The sequence below is a fragment of the Olea europaea genome, chromosome 5 (assembly GCF_002742605.1).
Source record: "Olea europaea var. sylvestris chromosome 5, O_europaea_v1, whole genome shotgun sequence".
Classification (NCBI taxonomy): domain Eukaryota; kingdom Viridiplantae; phylum Streptophyta; class Magnoliopsida; order Lamiales; family Oleaceae; genus Olea; species Olea europaea.
In genome coordinates, this window is record NC_036241.1 from 12,518,957 (window position 1) to 12,540,555 (window position 21,599).

Below are 21,599 nucleotides of genomic sequence, written 5' to 3' on the forward strand. Positions count from 1 at the left end.
TTTGGTATTAATTTGAATAATTTCTTTTTAACTCCTTTCCAATTAACAAAACGCTACGGCACATCAGCACCGTATTTCATCACGTCAATGGAGAAGACTCTTTCAATATTAGAAAATGGAATTTATCAATAATTTAAAAAGCCTTTAAACTATTTTTTTCACCTTAATTATTTGATGAATTATGCGCATTCCTTACAAATAGAAAAAATTTGATACACACTCATGGAGTATTAAATGGCTAATTGTTGCCTATAAAAGTAGACTATAAAAATTCTGCATAATTCATCCTTAGGTATGCCGTCAAAAATACTTCAATTAATTTGGTGAATTATTATTATGACTTATTAGACAATCTTTTATATGGGAATGGACATTAATTTGTGTATTCAAATTACAATTATATTTTTTTTGTTAGTTTGGACTTTTGTGATCTTAACAATTGATAATTTGAACTAACTAAATATTTGATGTTTATTTTTTCATTTAGGATTACTAACTTACTGATACGGTGCAAGTCTGAAAATTAAAGAAATGAAGTTATAATCGAACCGAACGGAATCAAAATCTAATTGTTCGATTCCAATTTAGTTTCATATCTTACCAAAAAAAAAAAAAAAATGATCATTTGATTCCAATATCAAAAAAAAATTATTGGTCCATTGTTTGATTCAATTTTCTTGGAACCAAAATCAAATGGAATCATATCCACCCCTATTTATCATTTATTGAATGTCAATTTAGTGCTTTATTTTGTACAAGTAAAGATATTCAAAAATTCATGAACTGTATGCCTTTAAACCATGTGCTCAAAGGACCTTTTATTTTGTAACAATCAAGTTACTATATGCAATAATGAAAACAATAGCAACCAGAACTAACAAAAAGTACCGACATGTTTCCTTGATAAATAATGCGACAGTTCTCTATCCTTTCAAACACGCATGTTTTGGGGACAAACATGTCCTTGGTAATAAATGTCAATAACTATGAATAAATCCGTTTAAACTCTCAAAATTTGTCACAAAGAGTTGTTTGGCACTATGTTTACAGGCCCATTTTGAAAAATTTACATGAACTTAACCGTTAAACATAAGTTCAAAAATAAGTTTTCTGAATAATGAATAAACAATAATACAAATCGTTCAGTGCCTAGTTCTGCATATTGATTTTGGTTGTAGAAAAATAAGCATAACCAATTATGTGAAGTGATATAGCTCTATGAGCCATTTTATGCTGAAAAAAACTGCCAACTTACCAGAAGGCTACAGAAACAATTAGCTGATCTTAGTCCTCGTCAAAGCCAACATCAAAACCCTCTCCTTCTCCGGCATCTCCCCAGTCATTATCCTCTGGTAGTGCCTGGTCGGCATTGCTAGCAAATCCATCAATGGGCACATCCACTTCCATATCATCATTAGGGGCCTCGGGTCCCTCTTGCATGGATTCCTTTACTTCCATCGATTTGAGATTCGACTCACTGAAAAATTCATTGTAGGGCTTTGCAACCTGAGTGTTATTATCAAAAAAGGAGAATTTTCAGATACAGGAACTTTTAGACAGTTGTGACTTGTGCAACTGAGATCAAAGCATTGCTGTAATGAAGGAATTCAAGATCAGATCAGAAGCATTAGGAGATTCTTACTAATCATACGATCCTTCTTCTCACAATGTCAAAAGTAGGATTCAAAAAAAATGATAAAATAAAACTTGGTGCATACAGGGAGAACAAGTGTTGTCGCTTCACAAGCATGTACTATGCAGGGATATCATGTTCTGGGATAATTTGCCACTTAAGTGGACACTCTACCTTGATCAGTACATTTCTCTGTTCCGCACTTTCAACCAGGTTCTTCCAATGGTCGTCTCTTTTCAATGTCGATGCAGAACCCACAACCTAGTATAGTAATAGAAGTTTTCTTGAAATCAGGGGACAAATTTCTGTGAATATAAGAGCCAATCATTTAAATTTGATAAAGCTATACCAGGACAGATGATCTGGCTCTAGTTATGCCAACATTCATTCGGCGAAAATCAGCAACAAATCCAATGCCTTTATCTTTACTGGCCCGAACACATGAAAAGATAGCAACATCTTTTTCACGTCCCTGTAAAAGAGTATTTGTTCAACTTAATCAAGAATCATCTCTAGCACAAGTGAATGATAAAGGGGCTTAATGTATGACCATCATCAAAATTAGGTCCATACCAAATTTAATCCATGTAATTTAACAACGAAATGAAACTACGTGCCTGAAATCCATCAACAGTGTTGATATCTACCACTTTATCCGACTCCACGCCGAAAGTCTTACGAAAATTTTCTCTGAGAAGCTTGACTTGATGTCTATATGGCGATATTATTGCGAGTCGGGAACTTGACTTTAGTTCTGGATATCTGCTCACCAATTTACTATACAAAGAGAGGACAAACTCAACCTCGTCAACGTTTACCCAAGAGCCAAGTCCTGACGGTTGGGACTCGTTTCCATCATGAATGTCAAAGAAACAAAAAGGTCCGAAGCATCGAAACTCATGCCAAGAGCGCTTTGTCTGGTCTTGGACATCAGGTCCATCTTCTAGCGCCTCATCATAAAATTCACTTGAAGGAAAGCTTCTAATCTGACATGATAATTGGATTAGAACTGAGTTTGTGCAATTATGAAATGGAAACTAGTAACAAACAGAAGACCACACGTTAACCTGTAGAATGAATATGCATACATGTTATCGATGAGATTTCCAAATCTTAAGATATAATATGTTACCTCTGGATGCATGCGATATTGGGTCTTCAGCATCTGTACTGGATAGCCAGCTTTCTGGAATCTTTTAAATAAGCTCATGCCATATCTACAACAGAGTTTCCAGAAATTGGAAATATATAATTAGAAAACACTGGATGTCCAGAAAATACTAGTTCTCTTAACATGTTGCTGCTCTTACCCAAATTTTTCTGCAATAGGGGAGACTACAGTAGCTGGCAACTGCACTGGATCCCCCACCTGGATCAGATAGTGTATTATGACATGGACAAGTTATCAAAGTAAACTTGTATGGAATAATACAAGGTCTACATGCTAAAATACCCGAAAATAACAGTTTAACCATTTAGCATATATCGGTTGTTACATTGGGTCATTAGTATATACAAATTTTACATCTTGAAGTGTTTCTGCTGGTAATATGGCCAAAAATTAGAATACTGATTTGGATGGCTGTTTTCCATGCAGGATCTTTAAAAAACATTTGTCATGTACATAAAATAGCTAACAGTGAATTGAATAAACAACCTGAATACTTGAGTAGAGCAGACAAACAATTTCTAAGAAACATCAGGGTAAGAAATTTCCGAACTTTGCTCATTAATGTTTTGACTAGAATAATCATGTCTTACATATCTTAGACACGTTAAACTGCAGTTCCTGGGACAAGTTAGAGAGCCTGTACATTGTGATCTCTTGCCAGTGGAGGCTAACCTACTAATGTCAATATCCTGTGCAACCGCTGTTGCAACCTGTTGTCACGTTCTGGCAGCTCAAGGGCTGGACCATGATGCAAACTATAGGAGAGAAACTGGAGAGTTCGAAGAGCTGCATGCGAGGGACCAAAGGGTGGGAAATTGCTGGAGACGGTGAGAAGGCCCAAAGCAATTGAAGGCAAATGCAAAAGCTTGCACAGGCAGACACAGCTGACAATTGGGCACAAACAGAGACAGTCAAAGCCTGGGCGCTTAACAGACACGGACATAGACAGGCAGTTGTATGAAAGCAGTCAAACGGCCTGCACAACTTATGTTTTGAGGTGGGATTCCACAACATTCTAGAATTGTTCGTAAAGCTAGAATGTTCCATACAAGAATCTTCTAGAATGTTGCAAGAAAAAGTAGAAATATTGTAAAGACGAAATTCTAGAATATTCTGTGTAGGAAAATTGTAGCAAGTATATAGAAGGTTGAATATACAACCTTTCTAGGAGAATTCAATATAATATCTTGATAGAAACGTCGATTTAACCACTCTCCACTATAGGATCTTATAAATGCCCAACTATAAATAGAGGCCAAGGTAGCCTCATATGTAACCAGGTTGGCCATAAAGAAATGAAGTGAGATCTTAGGTGAGGGAGTCATAAAGAAGCATTTGAGAATTGCAATACAAAGTGTATATTTACTTAACCCTCTTGTTCATCTTCGAGCACGTGTGAGTTTTCTCTTTCTTGTCTTATTGGTAAAATGGTTGGGCCAACTATTGCACACATAATGTCACCAATTGTTGAAGACTGATTTAACTTAGACTGCAAGGGGCAGCAATTGAGCCAAATACCACACGAGAACTTAGAATAGTCAAATCCATTACATCATTTTGTCTTGTTGGTTAAGTAGCTGCACCAACTATCGCACAGCATAGCACCACCAATTGTTGGATGCTGATTTAACTTAGACAACAAGGGGAAACATTTGAGGAGCTAAATGCCACACGAGAAAGTAGAATGGTCACATCCGTTGCACCATGTTGCTTAGGATGTCACTTAACTGTTAAGATTGTTGTTACACTTCGATACATTTTCTATACAAGCTATACTGATGTTACTTTTATGATTTCAACTTTCCACACCCTTGTTTTCATGAAATGTTCAGGATTGATAGACTTATAAAATAGCTAATAAAATTATCCTTAATAGATTATCCTACATCATTTGTTGTAAGAATCCAATGAGGTGCTTAGTTCTATTAACGATCTTCGTCAAAACTAAATAGTAGATAGAACATGCAACTCTAAGATTTTGTGTTTGAAACCTACTACTCAAAATTTAAATTTTGCAACCTTCAACGAAATTTTATTCACTGCATAAATGTTGCAATCCAACATATTTCAACATTTTGCCACAACACCAAAGCCACCGGTCCCTTCAAAACCCAATGTTTTTTTCCTACAAGAGACTTCTTTTTCCCTCTCCTTAGCCTACCATCACTTATTTATTTTTTGTCACCAACTATTTCCTAAATGAATTACCAAACTACCTTCATGTAATCATCACCTTCAAATAACTAACTAGTGGAACTGAAGAATAGGAATAGTTCATTCCCTTCCAATACCAGCAACATCTTCTTGTAATCGCTAGTGGAAACTTAATGAACTAAGTGAATGGAGTAATTCAATCCCTTCCCATGTTAGCAATATCGTTCTTTCCCAACGCACATATGTATAACGATTAGGGTGTCTATCAATACTCCCCTCCCAAACATTCACCTTGTCCTCAAGGTGAAATGAGGGGTATTGTCGTTGAATTAACAATTCGCCTCAATTCCTTCCACTAGATCAGTGTCTTTGAACCTTGAAATAGTCTGTTAGAATTGTTGCACATCCACTACAACCTCGAGTTCTACTACCAATTCTAATTCATCATTAAGCTACCAAGGAAGAGGCATATCCAATGGCATGTTTTCGGTGCCCGACTGCCCGTACGTAGTAGTGAGACGTGAAATACTGGTTGGATATATGATGACTCAAGATAATTACAATTTATAAGCTACAGGATCAATGCATAATAAAATTTGATAATGATGATAATATCAAGGAGTAAGCTTCTCATTGGGTTGTGATGCTAGAAATCATATACGATATGATCTGAAGATACATCATTTTGCCGATCTCCAATTTTACATTCTTTCAATGTTTATCATCAGCCAATTTCATCTTTTATCGTGTATGATAAAGATGTGCTTTAAGTGCACCGCCTCGGAGTTCACTTCGACGCCCTCTCAAATTGTAACAGAGGAGACCGTTCACGACCATAGACAATTTGAAATGAAGTAATCTGAGATGAAGAGTGATAAGATGAATTGTACAAGAATTCTGCCCAAAGCAGCAGTTGCCACCCACTGTTTTTGCTTAGTTGATTGGAAGGAACAAGGATAAGTCTCTAAATTTTGATTGAGCATTTTTCCTTGGTCATCTATTTGAAGGTCGTTTCCACACCGCTCCTTGCAATCAAAACAAGTCTGACAAAATATGACTCATGAAAACCTTGCCAAACCTTATCTTTGTCAGAAACAATTGACTAAGGAATACCATGTAACCGCATATTTCTCTCACACACACGCCTGCCACTAAATATGCTGTAAATGAATGTTTAAGCCCATAAAATGCACATATTTACTTAATCTGATCAACCACTACCAAGATAGTATCCACTCCTTCCAACTTCGACATCCTTTCAATGAAATACACGACGTTGTCTTCCCAAACTTTCTAAGGTATGGGAAGCAGCTGCAGCATTACTTCAGGCAAAAGCGCAAGATATTTGTTCCTTTAACATATATCACATTGGCACATATATGAATGAAAAACTGTACAAAGTAACCCAAACACCTATGACTATACACGTATAAATAATGTTTACAATCTTAAGTTAGTCAAATGATTTAGCCACTTAGATTCAACAAGAGATGCCAATCATTTGAGGCTTCCAAAGCCATTTAACGCACATATAAATAGTTCCAATCACAATACTCTCTTTATCAAATTCAAAGAATCAAAATTAATCTTTGACAACAACCCAAACCTGTAATGACAATTAAGCCCTCGTTATTGTTACATTTTTCTGGCACAACTTTAAGATTTTTGGAGATAATGAAGCACTAACATGCATCAAATTGTTGCATCTTAAAGATCCACACATCAAACATATACTTTTTATTAAGATTAACTCATAGTATAAACTAGTCATTCAATGATGAATCAATTGTATATACCAGGAATACTTGTTTGCATCCATTGGCCAACGGAATGAGAGTCGCCGGTTCCACCTGTTATAAACAAAAGATCAAAGAATAAGAAAATTAGAAGGGTAATGATGAGATGGTAAATGTAATAGCACAAAGAACAAGATTCCGGAAATGTAAAGAAAGCATTATATAATAAGGCGAAGAGGGAAGGCTAAGTACCATTTATCCAATTGGTTAAATTTAATCAAACTAATTACAAACATATAAGGATAAAATCAAATGAAGAATAGAAAACATGAGAGCAACAATATATCTACTAACAACAACATCAACTGTGTGAAGGTGAAAGAAACTAAAATCCATATTTCACAATCAATTATGTATCTTACAGCTTGAGCAGCTTCATCAATTATGACCACATCAAAACCGCGATTTAATTTACTGAAGAGAGCTGAACCACTAAAGCTAAGTGTGGAGAACACCTGTCAATGATCAACTTATCAACTTAACACAAGTTACTCTTAACTATAAGCTTCAATTGAACCAAAGTTTCAAAGGTGTAATCTGAAAAAAGGCCCAAACCACATACAATCACTGCTTCATCCAGTATAGAAGCACGGATACTGTCTTTATCCTTCGCTGCACCTCCTTGCTTTTGCTTGTCACCAGTTTGAGAGTCCATACCAGCAAGTTTTTGTTCTACCTAAAATCGTACCATTTGTGCTCAACTATATTGAACTGTCGAAATGCTGTGAAGTTAGTGGAAAGGTAACATACCAAGTAATCCATGGAGACTGCTTGGACAGAATGGTGAGGTTTAAGACCAATACGCACTATTTTAGGATTGTATGCATGATCATTTTCATCATGAATGCCTGCAACATAAACAAAGAAGTGGCTCTAATTACACACAAAAGAAAATATTTATTTCTCAGTGAAGAAACTTTGTGTTTGATTCAGGGTGTGCACTAATAGGTAAAATTGCATAAAGCAACTAGTCAGTTTATATTAAGGCCCCGTTTGGAAGTCATTTTTTTTCAAAATGCATTTCTCTCTCTCTTCTTTTCAACCAGACATTCTTTATTAAATAATATTACACGTAAATCAAAAACTTTTCTTTATTTCTCAACCACACATTTCACATCAATTTACTATTCTAAAATGCATTTTTACATAAAAATGCCTATCAAACACCCCCTAAATACCAAACCAGTATTCAGTTTTCACATGATATATCGGGGATGCCCTTCCTTTGATACTAACCACATCTTTCAGAAATGCCATTTCCATGAAAAATGGATCCACTTTCTTTTGAGTAAGTGTCATTCCACAAAGTGGCTTTCGTCGGGGAAGTTGCTAAAGTGCAACCTTTTCAACCAGATCTCTTTCATTCTCAGTTCCCCAAATTTTCACATTAAGTGTTTACCTCGCTAACTCTCTTTTATTTGCTATCTCATACCAAATCCCAAAGCTGTACCTTCCACCTCCTCACACTTCTACCAAACAACATGGAAGAAAAGAAGGTATCCTCTTGTTGACTACATAATGCAATCTATACCATTCATTGGGAACTTTGCTCTACGTTACAATAGTTCTCAGTGATTTTTACATTTTTTCTCCTAAAAAGCTTGGAATCACGTAACAGTTGATTGAGTCAAAGAGATAGCTCCCAATCATAGTACAGATTTAAGAGTCAGCAAACAAGATTAAGTTTATTCACATTCCAGGGCAAATTAGAATGCATTACATAAGATAAAACACTTGCACAAATAGATTAAACTCTGACCAGTGTGCAGGAGCCGCAGCACAATCTCGTCGAGAGCAGAATTTGATGGGGCACATACTAGAACACGAACGCGATATTTCCGACTGGAGTTAACCACTTCTGGTTTCTATAGGAGTTTAAAAGTTAATGTCAATATCCAAAATAAAGCTGAATCACCAGTTTCAGAAACGAAATGGACATACCAAGTCATTGCCAGATGTTGGGAAGAATCCATCATCACCATTTATAGGCATCAGTGCGTCTCGAGGATTCATACCAATCAACCATGGAGAAGCTCTTTCCCAGTGATTGTATCTGCAAATATCAAAATATTATATCTCATGAATTGATCCCCTTGGAAAACAATAGTAGTTAACATGTGAATGTATTTTGACTAGGAATTGTTTTAACTGCAGCTAAAGTAGAATAAACACATAAGAAAACGAGGAAAAACAAACATAACTGTCAACTCGCCATACGGCTTTGAGAATACAAATGCCAGTCAGTTATGGAATTTCTCACCTAAAAAAGAAAAAGAAGAAATTGAGCAAGAAACCGCATGTCATCTTTGATATGATATTGGGCATTTAAGAACTTTGCCCTTTCAGATTCAGAAGATTGGGGTTCAAGTCCATTTTCAAATGGTTCAAACCCCACACAAATATTTAACAATTGAATAAATGTGGCACAAAGCTAATAATACATTTTTTTCCAAAGCAAATAAACTAGTGGCATGCATAACCTTGATGTAAATCATAAGGCGAGCTCCAACTTATGCGGTTCATATATGTTGCTCTTATCCTGAATTTCATTCGACCTCATGTTTTTAAACAAGACAAACTAACTTGATTAATTTTTGCTTCATTTAGAAGGAAAAAAATCACCTGATTATGGTTTTTATCTTCACAAGAATCAAGATTAGCACTTTCATAGGGGTATTTCCCTTCCCACATTCTTTTATTTGTGGAAAATAACCAGTGAATCATGGGTAACGCAACAAGATGCATGATTGAAGCCAGGGACACATGTTCATGAGAAGTACAGGCATTGAATAACAATCAAATAAGTGACTAGCAGCATAAACATACTTTTCATAAAATGGTAATTCTGGCCCACGTTTTACTTCAGTCATTTTGCCCCTGCATACAAAAAATAAAAATGAAAAATAGACTAATTCATTACCACATTGAGCTAAAAGTACTCAGCAGTTGCTCTCTTCCACCAACGAATCACATCAACATAAGTAGTAAGAAGTTAATAACAATCCACTTAATCAATCAAAAAAACTACAAAACAAAAAAAAGATGCTTACTTGTTTGATACTCTAGCAGGAGTAGCATGCAAAATGGCACTGAGAAGCCCAAGGATAGTTTGTGTTTTTCCTGTACCTGGGGGGCCCTAAGAGGGAGCATGCTGTTAAAAGACATATTGAAAGGTATTCACAAGAATCCAAGAAATGATAATAGTTTTTCCAAAGCATCTGTATTCATTTGTTTAGGCACAATTTTTTTAGCTCTGAAATAATCTACGGCTAGAACGCATCTTCAAATCAATGTGATCACAATAGTGTTGTCTACTGGAGTAATGGGATAATTAAATGAAAAATGACAACTAACAGTCAAAATTAGAAGCAGAAGGTTACAAGTCAAACCTGTATCAAAACGAAGGTTTTACGTGAAAGACCTGCCTGCAACAAATTCAGGAACAGAGGAGCAAAGCTGTTAATTGTACATTCGCTACCATTTTAAAGAATAAAAAATGCAAGTAACTACAACAATATTTAACTATATGCAGTTATATCAATATGAAAGATCCACTTCATCTTGAATTCACAAAAGGAAAACATAGTTGAGACGGCAAGAAATCAAGTTTAGGGTGTGAGCTTAGGGTGAGTTGCTAAGGACTCACCTGTATGGCCTCTAGCTGCGACTTGTTGTGATTGCCTTCAATAAATGCCGTTAGGGGTTTAGATATTTTCCAGGCTTGATCTTCAGCAGTATAATTGCTCTCAGCAGCAGTTAAAATCAAATCCTTAAATGGGAGGGAGCTAACTGACCGCATAGCAACATACTCACGGACTATAGTGGATAAGCTGCAAATCTGTGCATCAAATTATGAGATGGAGAAAAAGAAAGAGAGTTAGGAATTCAATATTGCATGTCATTGAATGTCTACAATGTATTCTAGACCATACAGAACCAAAACAAAATAATAGGAGCTAAATCACCATGACCAAAGTAACTAAGAAAGCATACAAGCATCTCTTTTTCCTAATAGCAAGTAGATAAACACTTCACCAAGGAAAGGAATGCACTGCTGAAAATGAGAGGAGAGAAACTCAGTTATCTTATAAAGCCACTGGGACACAGTTTCTCGTGAAACTAAAAAAGATGTAGTCAATCCAAAAAAAAAGCAAACCAAATAGAAATTTCTTGACAACCTTGAGCGAACACAGTTTCTCATGAAACTAAAAAGATGTTGCAGTCAGTCCATAACAAGAGGAAATCTAATAAAAATTCTTGACAAACTTGAGAGTAACAGAATAAAGGCCTTCACTATTCTAATCAGTTGTTAGCTACAACTGTGAGGCCCCATAAAATTTATAGAATAGAATTTATTTTTTTAGATGCTATATTTTATATTTTTGAAGGTTCAAGGTACTATGCACAGAATTCATCTTTGTTAGAGAAGCCAGTCACTGATGAAAATCTGTTTCACGTACTAGGATTGAAGAGCAGCAGTGTAATCTGACTTCGGAGCAGTTTAAGGACGAAGTGATGGCAAAGTACTTTTCATAGGCTTTGAGAGACTTTAGGGAATCAGAGTTTCTATAGCTCAAGTTGGGAGATATGTCGCTTACTGATTACAAAAGACAGTTTGAGCAGCTCTCAAGTTATGTCCCACACTTGGTAGATAAGGAAGTTAAGAAAATTAGGAGATTCGAAAATGGACTACGCCCAAAGATTGGCATGATCATTATGTCTTATCGCTTCACTTCATATCATGAAATATTGGAGATGGCTCATACTGTTTCATATTAGAGGACTACGTTTGAGCAGTATGCTCAGCAGAGCAAGGAGTCATTTGAAAAAAGAAAATGGAATGATCAAAATAAAGACAGATGTAACTGGCAGAATAAAAGACCAAGCATAGTAGTTTGTATCAGTGGGACAAGCAGGAGTATTGTATCTTGTCCTAAGTGTAATAAACTCCATAGAGGTGAATTCTTTACTTGGGAAGGGCGTGTGTCTTATGTATGGTAAGCCGAGATACATTGCTTTCAACTGCACAGAGCTTCAAAAGAAGAAGGATGACAATCAAAATAAGAACAAGGAGAGGCTCGAATTTTTGCATTAAATTAGCATGAGGCGAAACAGGATCCGAATGTGATGATAGGTATTTTAATGTTATTAGAAGTAATATTCTTGATTTGCATCCCCCGTCGCTAAATCTAACACTTTAGTCACGAAAATAGGTATTCTACTATTATCTAATGCACCTGCTTATGTACTTTTTGACTTTGGGAATACAAATTCTTTTATCTCTGCATCCTTCGTCACTAAGTCTAACATTGCATGTGTGAAAACGAATAACGCATCAGAGGTTAGCATCCCTTCAGAAAGAACTCTTTGCACAAATCAGATAACTAAGGATATGAAGTTAGAGATTGATGGAAAGGCACTACTGGCAGACTTATACCTTTTAGAGATGAAAGATTCAATGTCATTTTAGGTATGGATTGGCTGGGACACAATCACTCGACCATTCGATGTTACGAGAGAAGTGTTATCTCATCGGGCAGGAGTGGAAAAAGTCCATTTCTTTGAGGCAAGGTTCGAGTCTCTACCTCACCTTGTATCAGCTTTACAGGCCGAGAAAATGCTGAAAAATGAGTCATGTCAAGGATACTTAGTTAATATCACTGAGTCCAAACATACAGAAACGACCATTAATGTTGTGCGAAACTTTATAGACGTTTTTCTATAACATCCACAGGCATTATACAAGATAGACAGGTGAAATTTACAATCGACTTGGTTTACGGAGCAGCACCAATTTCTAAGGTCCTATACAGAATGGCACCAAAAGAACTTCAATAATTGAAGTTACAGTTGGAAGAGTTAGTGAAAAAGGTCGATCGACTGTACCTCCTTGGGAATGCTCCACTACTTTTTGAAAGAAGGACGGGAGTATGAGGATGTGCACAGACTATCGAGAATTGAATCATTTGACTGTCAAAAATAGATACTCACTGCTAAGAATGTAAGATTTATTCGACTAGTTAAGGGATGCAACAGTATTTTCAAAGATCGATTTGAGGTCGAGGTATCATCAGCTGAAGGTCAAGGCAAGCGACATATAAAAAACTGTTTTCAGGACTCTTTATTGGCATTATGAATTCACTGTAATGCCTTTTGATTTGACCAATGCTCCAGTTGTATTTATGGATCTCATGAATTGAGTGTTCCATCATACTTAGACCAGTTCGACATAGTATTGATTCACGAAATACTTGTGTACTCCAAAGATAAAAAGTAAGATGAGGAACAACTTCGAAAAGTACTTGAAACTTTCAAGAAAGAGTGATTATATGTGGGTTTTCTTGGTCATGTGGTTACTGCTCAGGTATTGAGGTAGACCAAATTAAAGTGGAAGCATTAACAAATTGGCCTAGACCAATGTATATGGGTGAAGTTAGCAGTTTTTTAGGGTCCACTGGTTATTATAGAAGATTTATTGAGAATTTCTAAAAAATAGCAAGGCCAATGACTCGATTGACTAGAAAGGGTGTAAATTTTTAGTCGACGAAAAGTGTGAAAATATTTTCAAGAACTTATGTAGAGATTAGTCTCGATTCCTGTATTAACAATACCTGAAGGTTTAGATGGATTTGTAATCTACAGCGATGCCTCCAAGCAAGGTTTGAACTGTGTTCTGATGCAACTTCGAAAAGTGGTTACTTGTGACCCGAGACATTTTTAATTTCAGCATTTTCTTAGTTTATTGCATAAGGATTTTTATTTAGAAATTTAAGACATGATTTATTAGGTTATAAATTTTAATCAGTGATTAGTGAATTAACATTTTATTATTTACCTAATAAATGTGATATGCATGGGTTTTAGCATTTATTTGGAATATATTTTATTTGGGTATGAGTTTCTTCTATTAATTAATTTGTTCTCGTCAATTTCATGGGCTTGCACAGTTGAAATAAATAAATTTGGTGGGCAATAAGCTATAGTCATGGTGCCGGAATATTTGAAATTAATAAATTAAATTCGGTGTAACGTGACTGTAAATTTTATTTTCAGCATTTATTTTAGTTATATTATTATGTGGATTGTGTTATTTAGGGTTTGAAAGAGGTTTTATTTGGTTTTTTTTTTTCATGTTTTATTTAATATAGGCTGAACCAAGATTTCACGTTATGATGTTTGAAATGTTTATTTAATTAGAAAATGAATACGGTGCGACATAGGAAAACCCTCGTTTTTTTATAATTAAAGAATATGGAATTATTCTATGTAACAATGAGTAAATTACCTTTATATAATTTTATATTTGTTGCATGCCATGTTTTTCTTAAAGTTTAAATGGAACTTTTAGTAACGATTTAAATCTTAAAAAAATTGAATCGTTACAACGACAAATGGTGTAGTCACGTGTAGCAAATTAGATTATGTAATTTGCACAAACACGTGTAAAGAGAAAACAGTAATAACACGAGCCAACACGTTAAATTTGTCCATCAAAGGGAAATTATTTGTAAGGTTGAATCTCAAGTTCTGGGGAAAACATTTACAGCAGCACAGATAAAACTACTTCTCTAAAGACCAACTTAACTAATTGGAAAATAACTTCTCCTTTAGCTGCCAGTGCAGATCATACTTGGTTGATTTCTGCAGTCTTTTCTAGACGGAACTGCCAAATAAACTACTTTCGAATATTAAAGGGGGTAAATTTGGCTCAACTTCACAAAGCTTTGCCCATGAATATACTATTTCATTCACTCAATTGAACGCTGGCACAACATCAACAAAGAACATGTCATTTATACATTATATTCAAGAACTATTTTTTCCTCCTTAATTTATTCAATGTCTCTAAGGAATATTGATGTGAAGCTGGCACAAATTATACATACAGAACATGACAACGTGATAAACAAAAAAACTAACATCAATATGAGCTCCTATTTTTAACATAAGAGAAGTCTCATATTCAGGTCACAAGTAGCTTTAAATCCACATCCTAAGTGGAGTTACATAAAAAAATTCTCACATTTTCAAATCACTTGCACATAAAACTCATTTTTGTAACTTAAGAGTTCCATAAGAATTTGGAAAATTTACCTTCAGAATGTACAAGTATTTCTGAACTTCACTCACAAGAGGGCGCATGTTCAACAGCCTTGAAGAAGTTTGAGCATCATCTGTACTTAATCCTTTGAGTTCTCCACTTAAATTCAGCCGAAGTTTTATTTTATCATGTTGACAATGCTCAACTAGTGCAAAAGCATATGCAGTAGGGAGCACTTTACCCTCACCAAGCTGCAAAATCAATAAAGCATTCAACACATCCTCAAAAATAAATATTTTGACTTATCTAATCAAACTATTAAAGTCTCCAGTTCACATTAACATATATTATTAGATTAGGCATCAATACTCAACCCGTTTGGTATAGTTAAAAATCAGTTTTTTAGTAGATTTTGATAGAAGTCAATCAAATGTGTAGTCGAAAAGTTGTTGATCCCATAAAATGTGTAATTAAAATCAATTGTCGACATTGATTTAGATTTTTAAGCTAACACCAAACAAGGGCTCAATAGAGGTTCCAAAAAAGAACGGAAAGCATAGAACTAAATGTTAGTCTAATCCACTAAATTCCAAATCACTATATGAAAACCGAAATTGATACACAGCCAACTCCTACCTTCTTATTAGAAAGCAGCAAGAGATCATTCTGTGATATGGATTTTGAGTCTGAACATATAACCATAGGTAAATAAAAACCATTGACTTCGCTGCATTCTGCTATAATTGCTTGTTGCCATTCGATTTCTGTATTGTCAAAAAGCACCTATTACATATACATGTCTATTTTATGCAAAAAAAAAAAAAAAATGATCCGAAAACATCAATTCCAAATTTATTAAGAATACATGTCAAACTTGGATGTATTAAACTTAATACACTAACACACTCACATTCAAAATCAATTTCAACTAAGATGCCGAAAATCATAAATTTATCATATGTCAACTGGAAAATCCAGGGGAAAAACTATATAATCTAAAAAATCTGAAAAAATACCGTCTTCCTCCTCTTTTCCCTGTACAATCTGAGCTTTGACTTCTTCGAAAAGCAGGGGCTCAAAGGTTGAGAGATAATCATCAACATCTTTGTACGAACTCTTCACTTCCTTCAATCCCAGAGCACTCCCGTCCCCAATCTTTTTATTAAAATTCTTCTTCTAAATAATTCAATAAAATAAAAGACACAAAGAGAGCCCAACGCATATAAGCAAAAAAAACCGCACACATATTTTTATATACCCTAATATTAGTCATAAAATGTTAGTATATAGTATAAACCTAAAAATTAAGAAATTGAACAAAGTACATTGGATTCCTTGAGTAGACGAAGGTAATCCCAGCTAAGGACAATTTTGTAGAAGCGGAGAATGCAGGCTTCTTCCTCAATTCGGTTTTTGTCCACCGCCATATCTCACAGCCCACAGGCGGTACTCAATTGTCCCGCGCCCGGGTTGGGATGTCGGAGCTGCAGAGTCTCGGGGTTTTGTTCTTAAAAACAGGGTTTTAGGGGAAGAGGGGATGTGTATAGTATATTATGCCTTGTTTGAACCCATTTTTTATTAGAAAATGTATTTTTGAATAGTTTAATGACGTGGAATGTGTGGTTAAAAAATAAAAAAAAATATTAAATTTTTGTGTAATATTATTTTATTAAAGAATGTGTGGTTGAAATGATATCAAAATACTGTTTAAAAATGTATTTTTTCAAAAAAAAAGGGCTCAAGGGCTATATTATATACGCAATTTGTTAAGAGTTTAATGAAATAAATTATTTATTTTTATTTTAGTTTCAAATGGAAAGAGGATTAAAATATAGAATTTATTATAAATCAAAATTAACAATTAATTTTAATTATATACTTTATTAGATCTTAAATTTTTAACTATATTTTATCAACTTTTTATCAAAATATACTAAAAATATGATTTTAATCCCGGATAAAAATGGCTTACATTTCAAATTTTTATGCTTGTTGAAATTTATATACTTCATGGATGGTTGGTGTGTGTATATTTTAGATAGAGCATGTTTGCTAGTCATTTTTTAGAAAAATAAAAAAATTAATTCATTTTCAATTATATATTTCAAAATGTTTATAATTTTTATCAAGTTTTCAATCATATATTTCATCATTTTTAATCAAAATTTATTGTAATTTTTTTTTTTTTTAAATCAAACATGGACATAGTATTTTTTTTTTCCATGTCCAAGTTAGAAGTTTGCTTAAGAATTTTTTTGGTTCGAGTGTTTAGAAAAATTTTGCTTATAATTTTTTTCCAATTTCTTCGTATTCTTTTTCATATGTCTCGAGTTGATTTTTCTAATGCCAAAGAAAAAAGAGCATCTTTGAGGAAAGAATTAAGCTACTTGTACATAAATATTTAGACACGTATTTTGATTATATTTAAATCAATGGTTAAAGTGTGTGCCAACTTAGCATTCGTCAAATAATCTATCAAAAAATTGTACAAGTAATATAACTGTCATGGAAAAATCATGATTCTTACTTTGGATCTTGATGGTGGAATTTGATTTTCCCTTACGTAATTATGCCTATATTTGAATGTTATTCATAAACAATCAAATCATTTTTTATTTACACATTTCAAAAAGTCACAAATGTTATTCACTATTAATTCTATTTATTTATAATTTAAATCATTTATAAAGACTTCCCAAACTTGCTCTATATCTATTGGCTTCAAATTCTCTTTAGTTGCCTCAAGTTGCAATCGTGAGTTTGATTTTTCTATTGAAGATTCTTTGAAGGTTGAAAATGTTAACTACAAATTAAGTACATGTTAGCAACTTTATATAGCACACCCTAGTAGATTTCGATAAAATTTGATGAAATGTGTGTTTTAAAAGTCGATAAAATTATCAATTCCATGAAATTTGCGTTGAATTTGACTTAAATTTATATGTGAAAATTGGATGAAATTGACTCTTTTACAAAGTTATCTGTGAAAATAACCACTAAAATATTAGAATTAAAATAAGGCTAAATATATTTATGCCACAATCTTTAATAGTTAGACTATATTTTAATTGCATGAAAGATTCATAATATTTACATATTATCATATTTGTCTCATACTTTTTTCATTGCATTTCTACTCTCAAATTTAATAAAAATTGTTCTTGATTATGTTTCCTCTCCAAAATTTTCTATAAGATAGAAGTAAGAAGTCTTATTTGCCCATTGTATTTTTAAATAAGCAAAAAATAATGATAATACAAAAATACAATTAAATGTTTGACCCTCGTGTTAAAGTACGTTAACAATGTTTTTTGGCGAAAATTATGAATTAAGTATAATTTTTTTTTATTAATAAAATGCTAAAAATAAGAATGTGATGAAGAAAAATGTTAAGGATATAAGTGTTATAATAAATATAAGTTATTGCCTTTGCAAAAAAAATAATAAAAATAAAAGCATGATGTGAATATACCAACCTTAAGTTAAGCCTGTGTTTAGTGAAGATTAAAATAAGATTTTTAGCGAATTTTGCTAAAAATTAATGAACTATATGGTTGAAAAGTTGTGTATCCTATAAAATAAAATATTAAATATATAATTAAAATTAATTATTGACTTTGACTTTGATAAAAATCTAAATTATAATTTCTATCAAACATATGGCTAAATATTTTACTCTAATAAATATGAACTGCTTAAAATGCCATTTAAGCCAAGAATCCAAGCCAAAATTTTCCCCAAATTGAAACCTTGTCTCCTTCCTATCGCAGTTCTAAATTATTGTCTCCTTCAACCTTCATCATTTTTTCAATGATCTTAGAGGTAGTTTTAGCTCCATTTTGGAAGAAAGAATGAATTTTTGAATAGTGTATTGGTGGAAAATTTTAAAAATAAGGAAAATTTTTGAATTTGGGTGTAATATTATTTTATTGAAAAATGTGTGGTTGAAATAATGTCAAAACACTGTTGAAAAATACATTTTTTTCCAAAAGAATGGAGTTCAAACGAGGGCTTAATGTTTAAATACTCAAAAGGGAGTGGATGGAGTATAATCAACTCCGTGCTGCTGTAGAAATTTGTTGTTAGAATAATTGACAGCATGTCGCTTCTTTTTAGAAGGAGCAAACAAGTACCTAATGCTCTAATAGGTCAATCAACATGCTCAATGGTGAGTTCCATTTTTAAGATTTTGTAATTGAATGAAAAAGGCCTATTAGGTTATGAAGCATGGAAGATGATGTTGCATTAAAATAACGTTGAGAAGTTATTCCATGAAATTTTGTTTTCTAGGCTAGTTCCGCATTCTACAATTTTCAATTTTAGGCATAAAACACTTACTAATGATGTCTTCATCCCTTTATGGTAGCTTGATATATATCATAACTCGTACGTCCATTTCAAATACTTATTCCGTTTTTTGCTTGCACAATCATGAAAATCCATGAGAAGCAACTATATTTATTTTACACGGCAATTGTCATTTCAGTGAATGAGCTTGTGTATGTAGAGGTTCCACAATCAATATTTCTTCACTTTATATATTAAATAGTTCGAACTCCTCATGATAAGTATATATTGTGCACTTATCTAGATCATTAAATATAGCTATTTAGGTGCATTTTTTATGAATTATATCTTAATCTTTTGTATATTTTATTTGGTAGGTGCAACTCGATGATTGGAAGTGAATTTAAAAGTAATGAACGAAAACTGACACAAAATGAGGATTTCTGAAGTTTGGGACCAAAAAGTAAATGTCTAGAAGTTGATCTGAATAGAGAAACGATGATTGAAGATCATATGATGTTCAATTGGATTCAAATAAAAGTCAAATGATGAAAATTGCACATGAAAAGAACTTAAGAGAGCAAAAAAGCCAATTTAGAGACCAAAATGATCGCTTTTAAAATATATAATGGTGTGATTGCATTCTTTAGGCGATGCGATTGCACGGTGTTGTTTCCAAACTCTTTTGAAAAAAAAAAATAAAAATTTGACATGATATCTAACCTAAGTTCGACCTCTTTATTTATAGAATTAGGGGCAATCATCGAGGGATCTCTCTATAACCTGTCAATTCAAATCATATTATAAAAGTTTTCAAGAACGAGAGGCCAATTCACCATCTTTTGATAGAGAAGATTAAATCTAATAAGGAATCCAAGGCAAATTACATCAAGAAGGCGAAGAATTAAGGCTTAAAATTGAAGATTCGTGACAAGAAATTGCTTCCACCTATTTCTTTTTTCATATTCTTACTATGTGATTTCTTTTCATTATTCTTCTTGTAACTACATTAAAAACATGTTAAGCTAAATTTTCATTTGTGTTGAGATGAATTTGAACCTTATTATTGCTTATTTTTAATTCAAAAATCAAGTAGTTTGGTTAATTAGTATTCTTAATTGATCTTGTATGCTTTGTTGCATTACTTAAATGTGTGAGCATCATTTAAACAAGGAAAAATTGCAGTCGAGGTACCAAACCTTTTGTTTATTAGCAGACTTTGCCCAAACCTTTCATTTGTGCCACCAGAGGTATCAAACCTTTCAAAAATCCGCACCCAAAGTCCAAATGAATGAAAACCGTTAGTAAATCTGTTAGTTGACCTAAAGTCAATATTTTGATCAAATTTTGACTGCATTTTAAAGGGTAAAATGGTAAAATTATATTTTCTATAAAAAACAATTAAATTGATTAAATTTAAAAAACCAAAAAATGAAATAAAATTAGTTATCTTCTTCCCACCCACCCATCTTCCCTTTGCCTTCACCTAACCCTATCAAATCGACCAAAATCCAACCCACATCCACCTCCATTGCGTTGGTCACCACCAATCACCTCCACGACCACCGAGCCGGAAATGCCACTAATGTCGTGGCAAATAATTTCCTCCTACATCATTGTTTCAAAAAAATACACCACATCCTTACAAATTGAGCACAATGGCAGTCATTGGAAATCTGTCATCACCAGATCCACCAGCTTGAACGACCAAAATTCAGAAACGCAACAGTCTCACGGGTAGACATTATAGATCGATAATTATTCATATTCTGCTCCCTACCCACAACACGAAAACTCAGTATATGCTTCTCATCATTTGCGAGATTTGCCAATCAATAATTGCATAAATTTTGTGCAAGTGTAGGATACCAATTGAAGAATCAATGTCGGGAGGGGTTGAGCAGTGGGCAAAGTTATTGTACTCGCATTTCTAAGTTCTTAAAACCTGTAGCGCAGAAATGGTGAGTCGTTTAACAGGATTGTACAGAATTGAAGGATAAGAACTGAAGATGACCTCATTATACAGAAATGGATAGAGAAATTTACACATTTACAAACTAGTTTTGTTGAAAACAGTGAATGGAAGAGGAAATTATTTTCCATGGTGTTTTGGTGGTGATTTTCGGCGGTGGGGTGAGTGGCAGTGGTTGTTCCAATTCCTAGTTTTGGTTTTGGGGGGTGGGTGTGTGTAGGGTATGTGAAGAAGATGAAGTGTATTTGGGTTTTAGGTTTTTATTTTAATTGTTTATTATAGAAAATATAATTTTACCATTTTACCCTTTAAAATGTAGTCAAAATTTGGTCAAAAAGTTGACTCCAGGTCAGCTAACGGATTTACTGACGATTTCCATCAATTTGGACTTCGGGTGCGAATTTTTGAAAGATTTGGTACCTCTAGTTGCACAAATAAAAGGTTTGGGCAAAGTCTGTTAATAAACGAAAGGTTTGGTACCTCATCTGCAATTTTCCCTTTAAATAATTAGTTACTTGTTATAGTCCCGAGAGATTCATAATAAG

General features: G+C 33.7%; 1 protein-coding gene across 1 annotated transcript; it reads right to left on the reverse strand.

Annotated features, from left to right (window-relative positions):
* Positions 1–961: 961 nt before the first annotated feature.
* On the reverse strand, positions 962–16,322 carry LOC111394683 (probable helicase MAGATAMA 3). The gene is made up of 20 exons (XM_023020622.1): positions 16,121–16,322; positions 15,812–15,971; positions 15,432–15,559; positions 14,849–15,046; positions 10,401–10,592; positions 10,144–10,179; positions 9,805–9,890; positions 9,581–9,631; positions 8,696–8,807; positions 8,514–8,619; positions 7,505–7,602; positions 7,317–7,430; positions 7,117–7,209; positions 6,755–6,808; positions 2,944–3,002; positions 2,766–2,850; positions 2,251–2,619; positions 1,983–2,105; positions 1,808–1,894; positions 962–1,506 (listed from the first exon to the last, which is right to left on the reverse strand). The coding sequence occupies exons 1-20, from the start codon at positions 16,220–16,222 to the stop codon at positions 1,285–1,287; spliced, it is 2,475 nt and encodes an 824-aa protein (XP_022876390.1). The 5' UTR covers positions 16,223–16,322; the 3' UTR covers positions 962–1,284.
* Positions 16,323–21,599: the final 5,277 nt, after the last annotated feature.

What these genes read in the sequence shown, in the direction of transcription:
- LOC111394683 (XM_023020622.1), bottom strand. Translation starts at nt 16,222, where the DNA reads ATGGCGGTGGACAAAAACCGAATTGAGGAAGAAGCCTGCATTCTCCGC. An exon ending in CCTATTGCAGAAAAATTTGG is followed by an intron (nt 2,851 to 2,943) that starts GTAAGAGCAGCA and finishes ACTCTGTTGTAG; the next exon opens with ATATGGCATGAGCTTATTTA. An exon ending in ACACTGTTGATGGATTTCAG is followed by an intron (nt 2,106 to 2,250) that starts GCACGTAGTTTC and finishes ACTCTTTTACAG; the next exon opens with GGACGTGAAAAAGATGTTGC.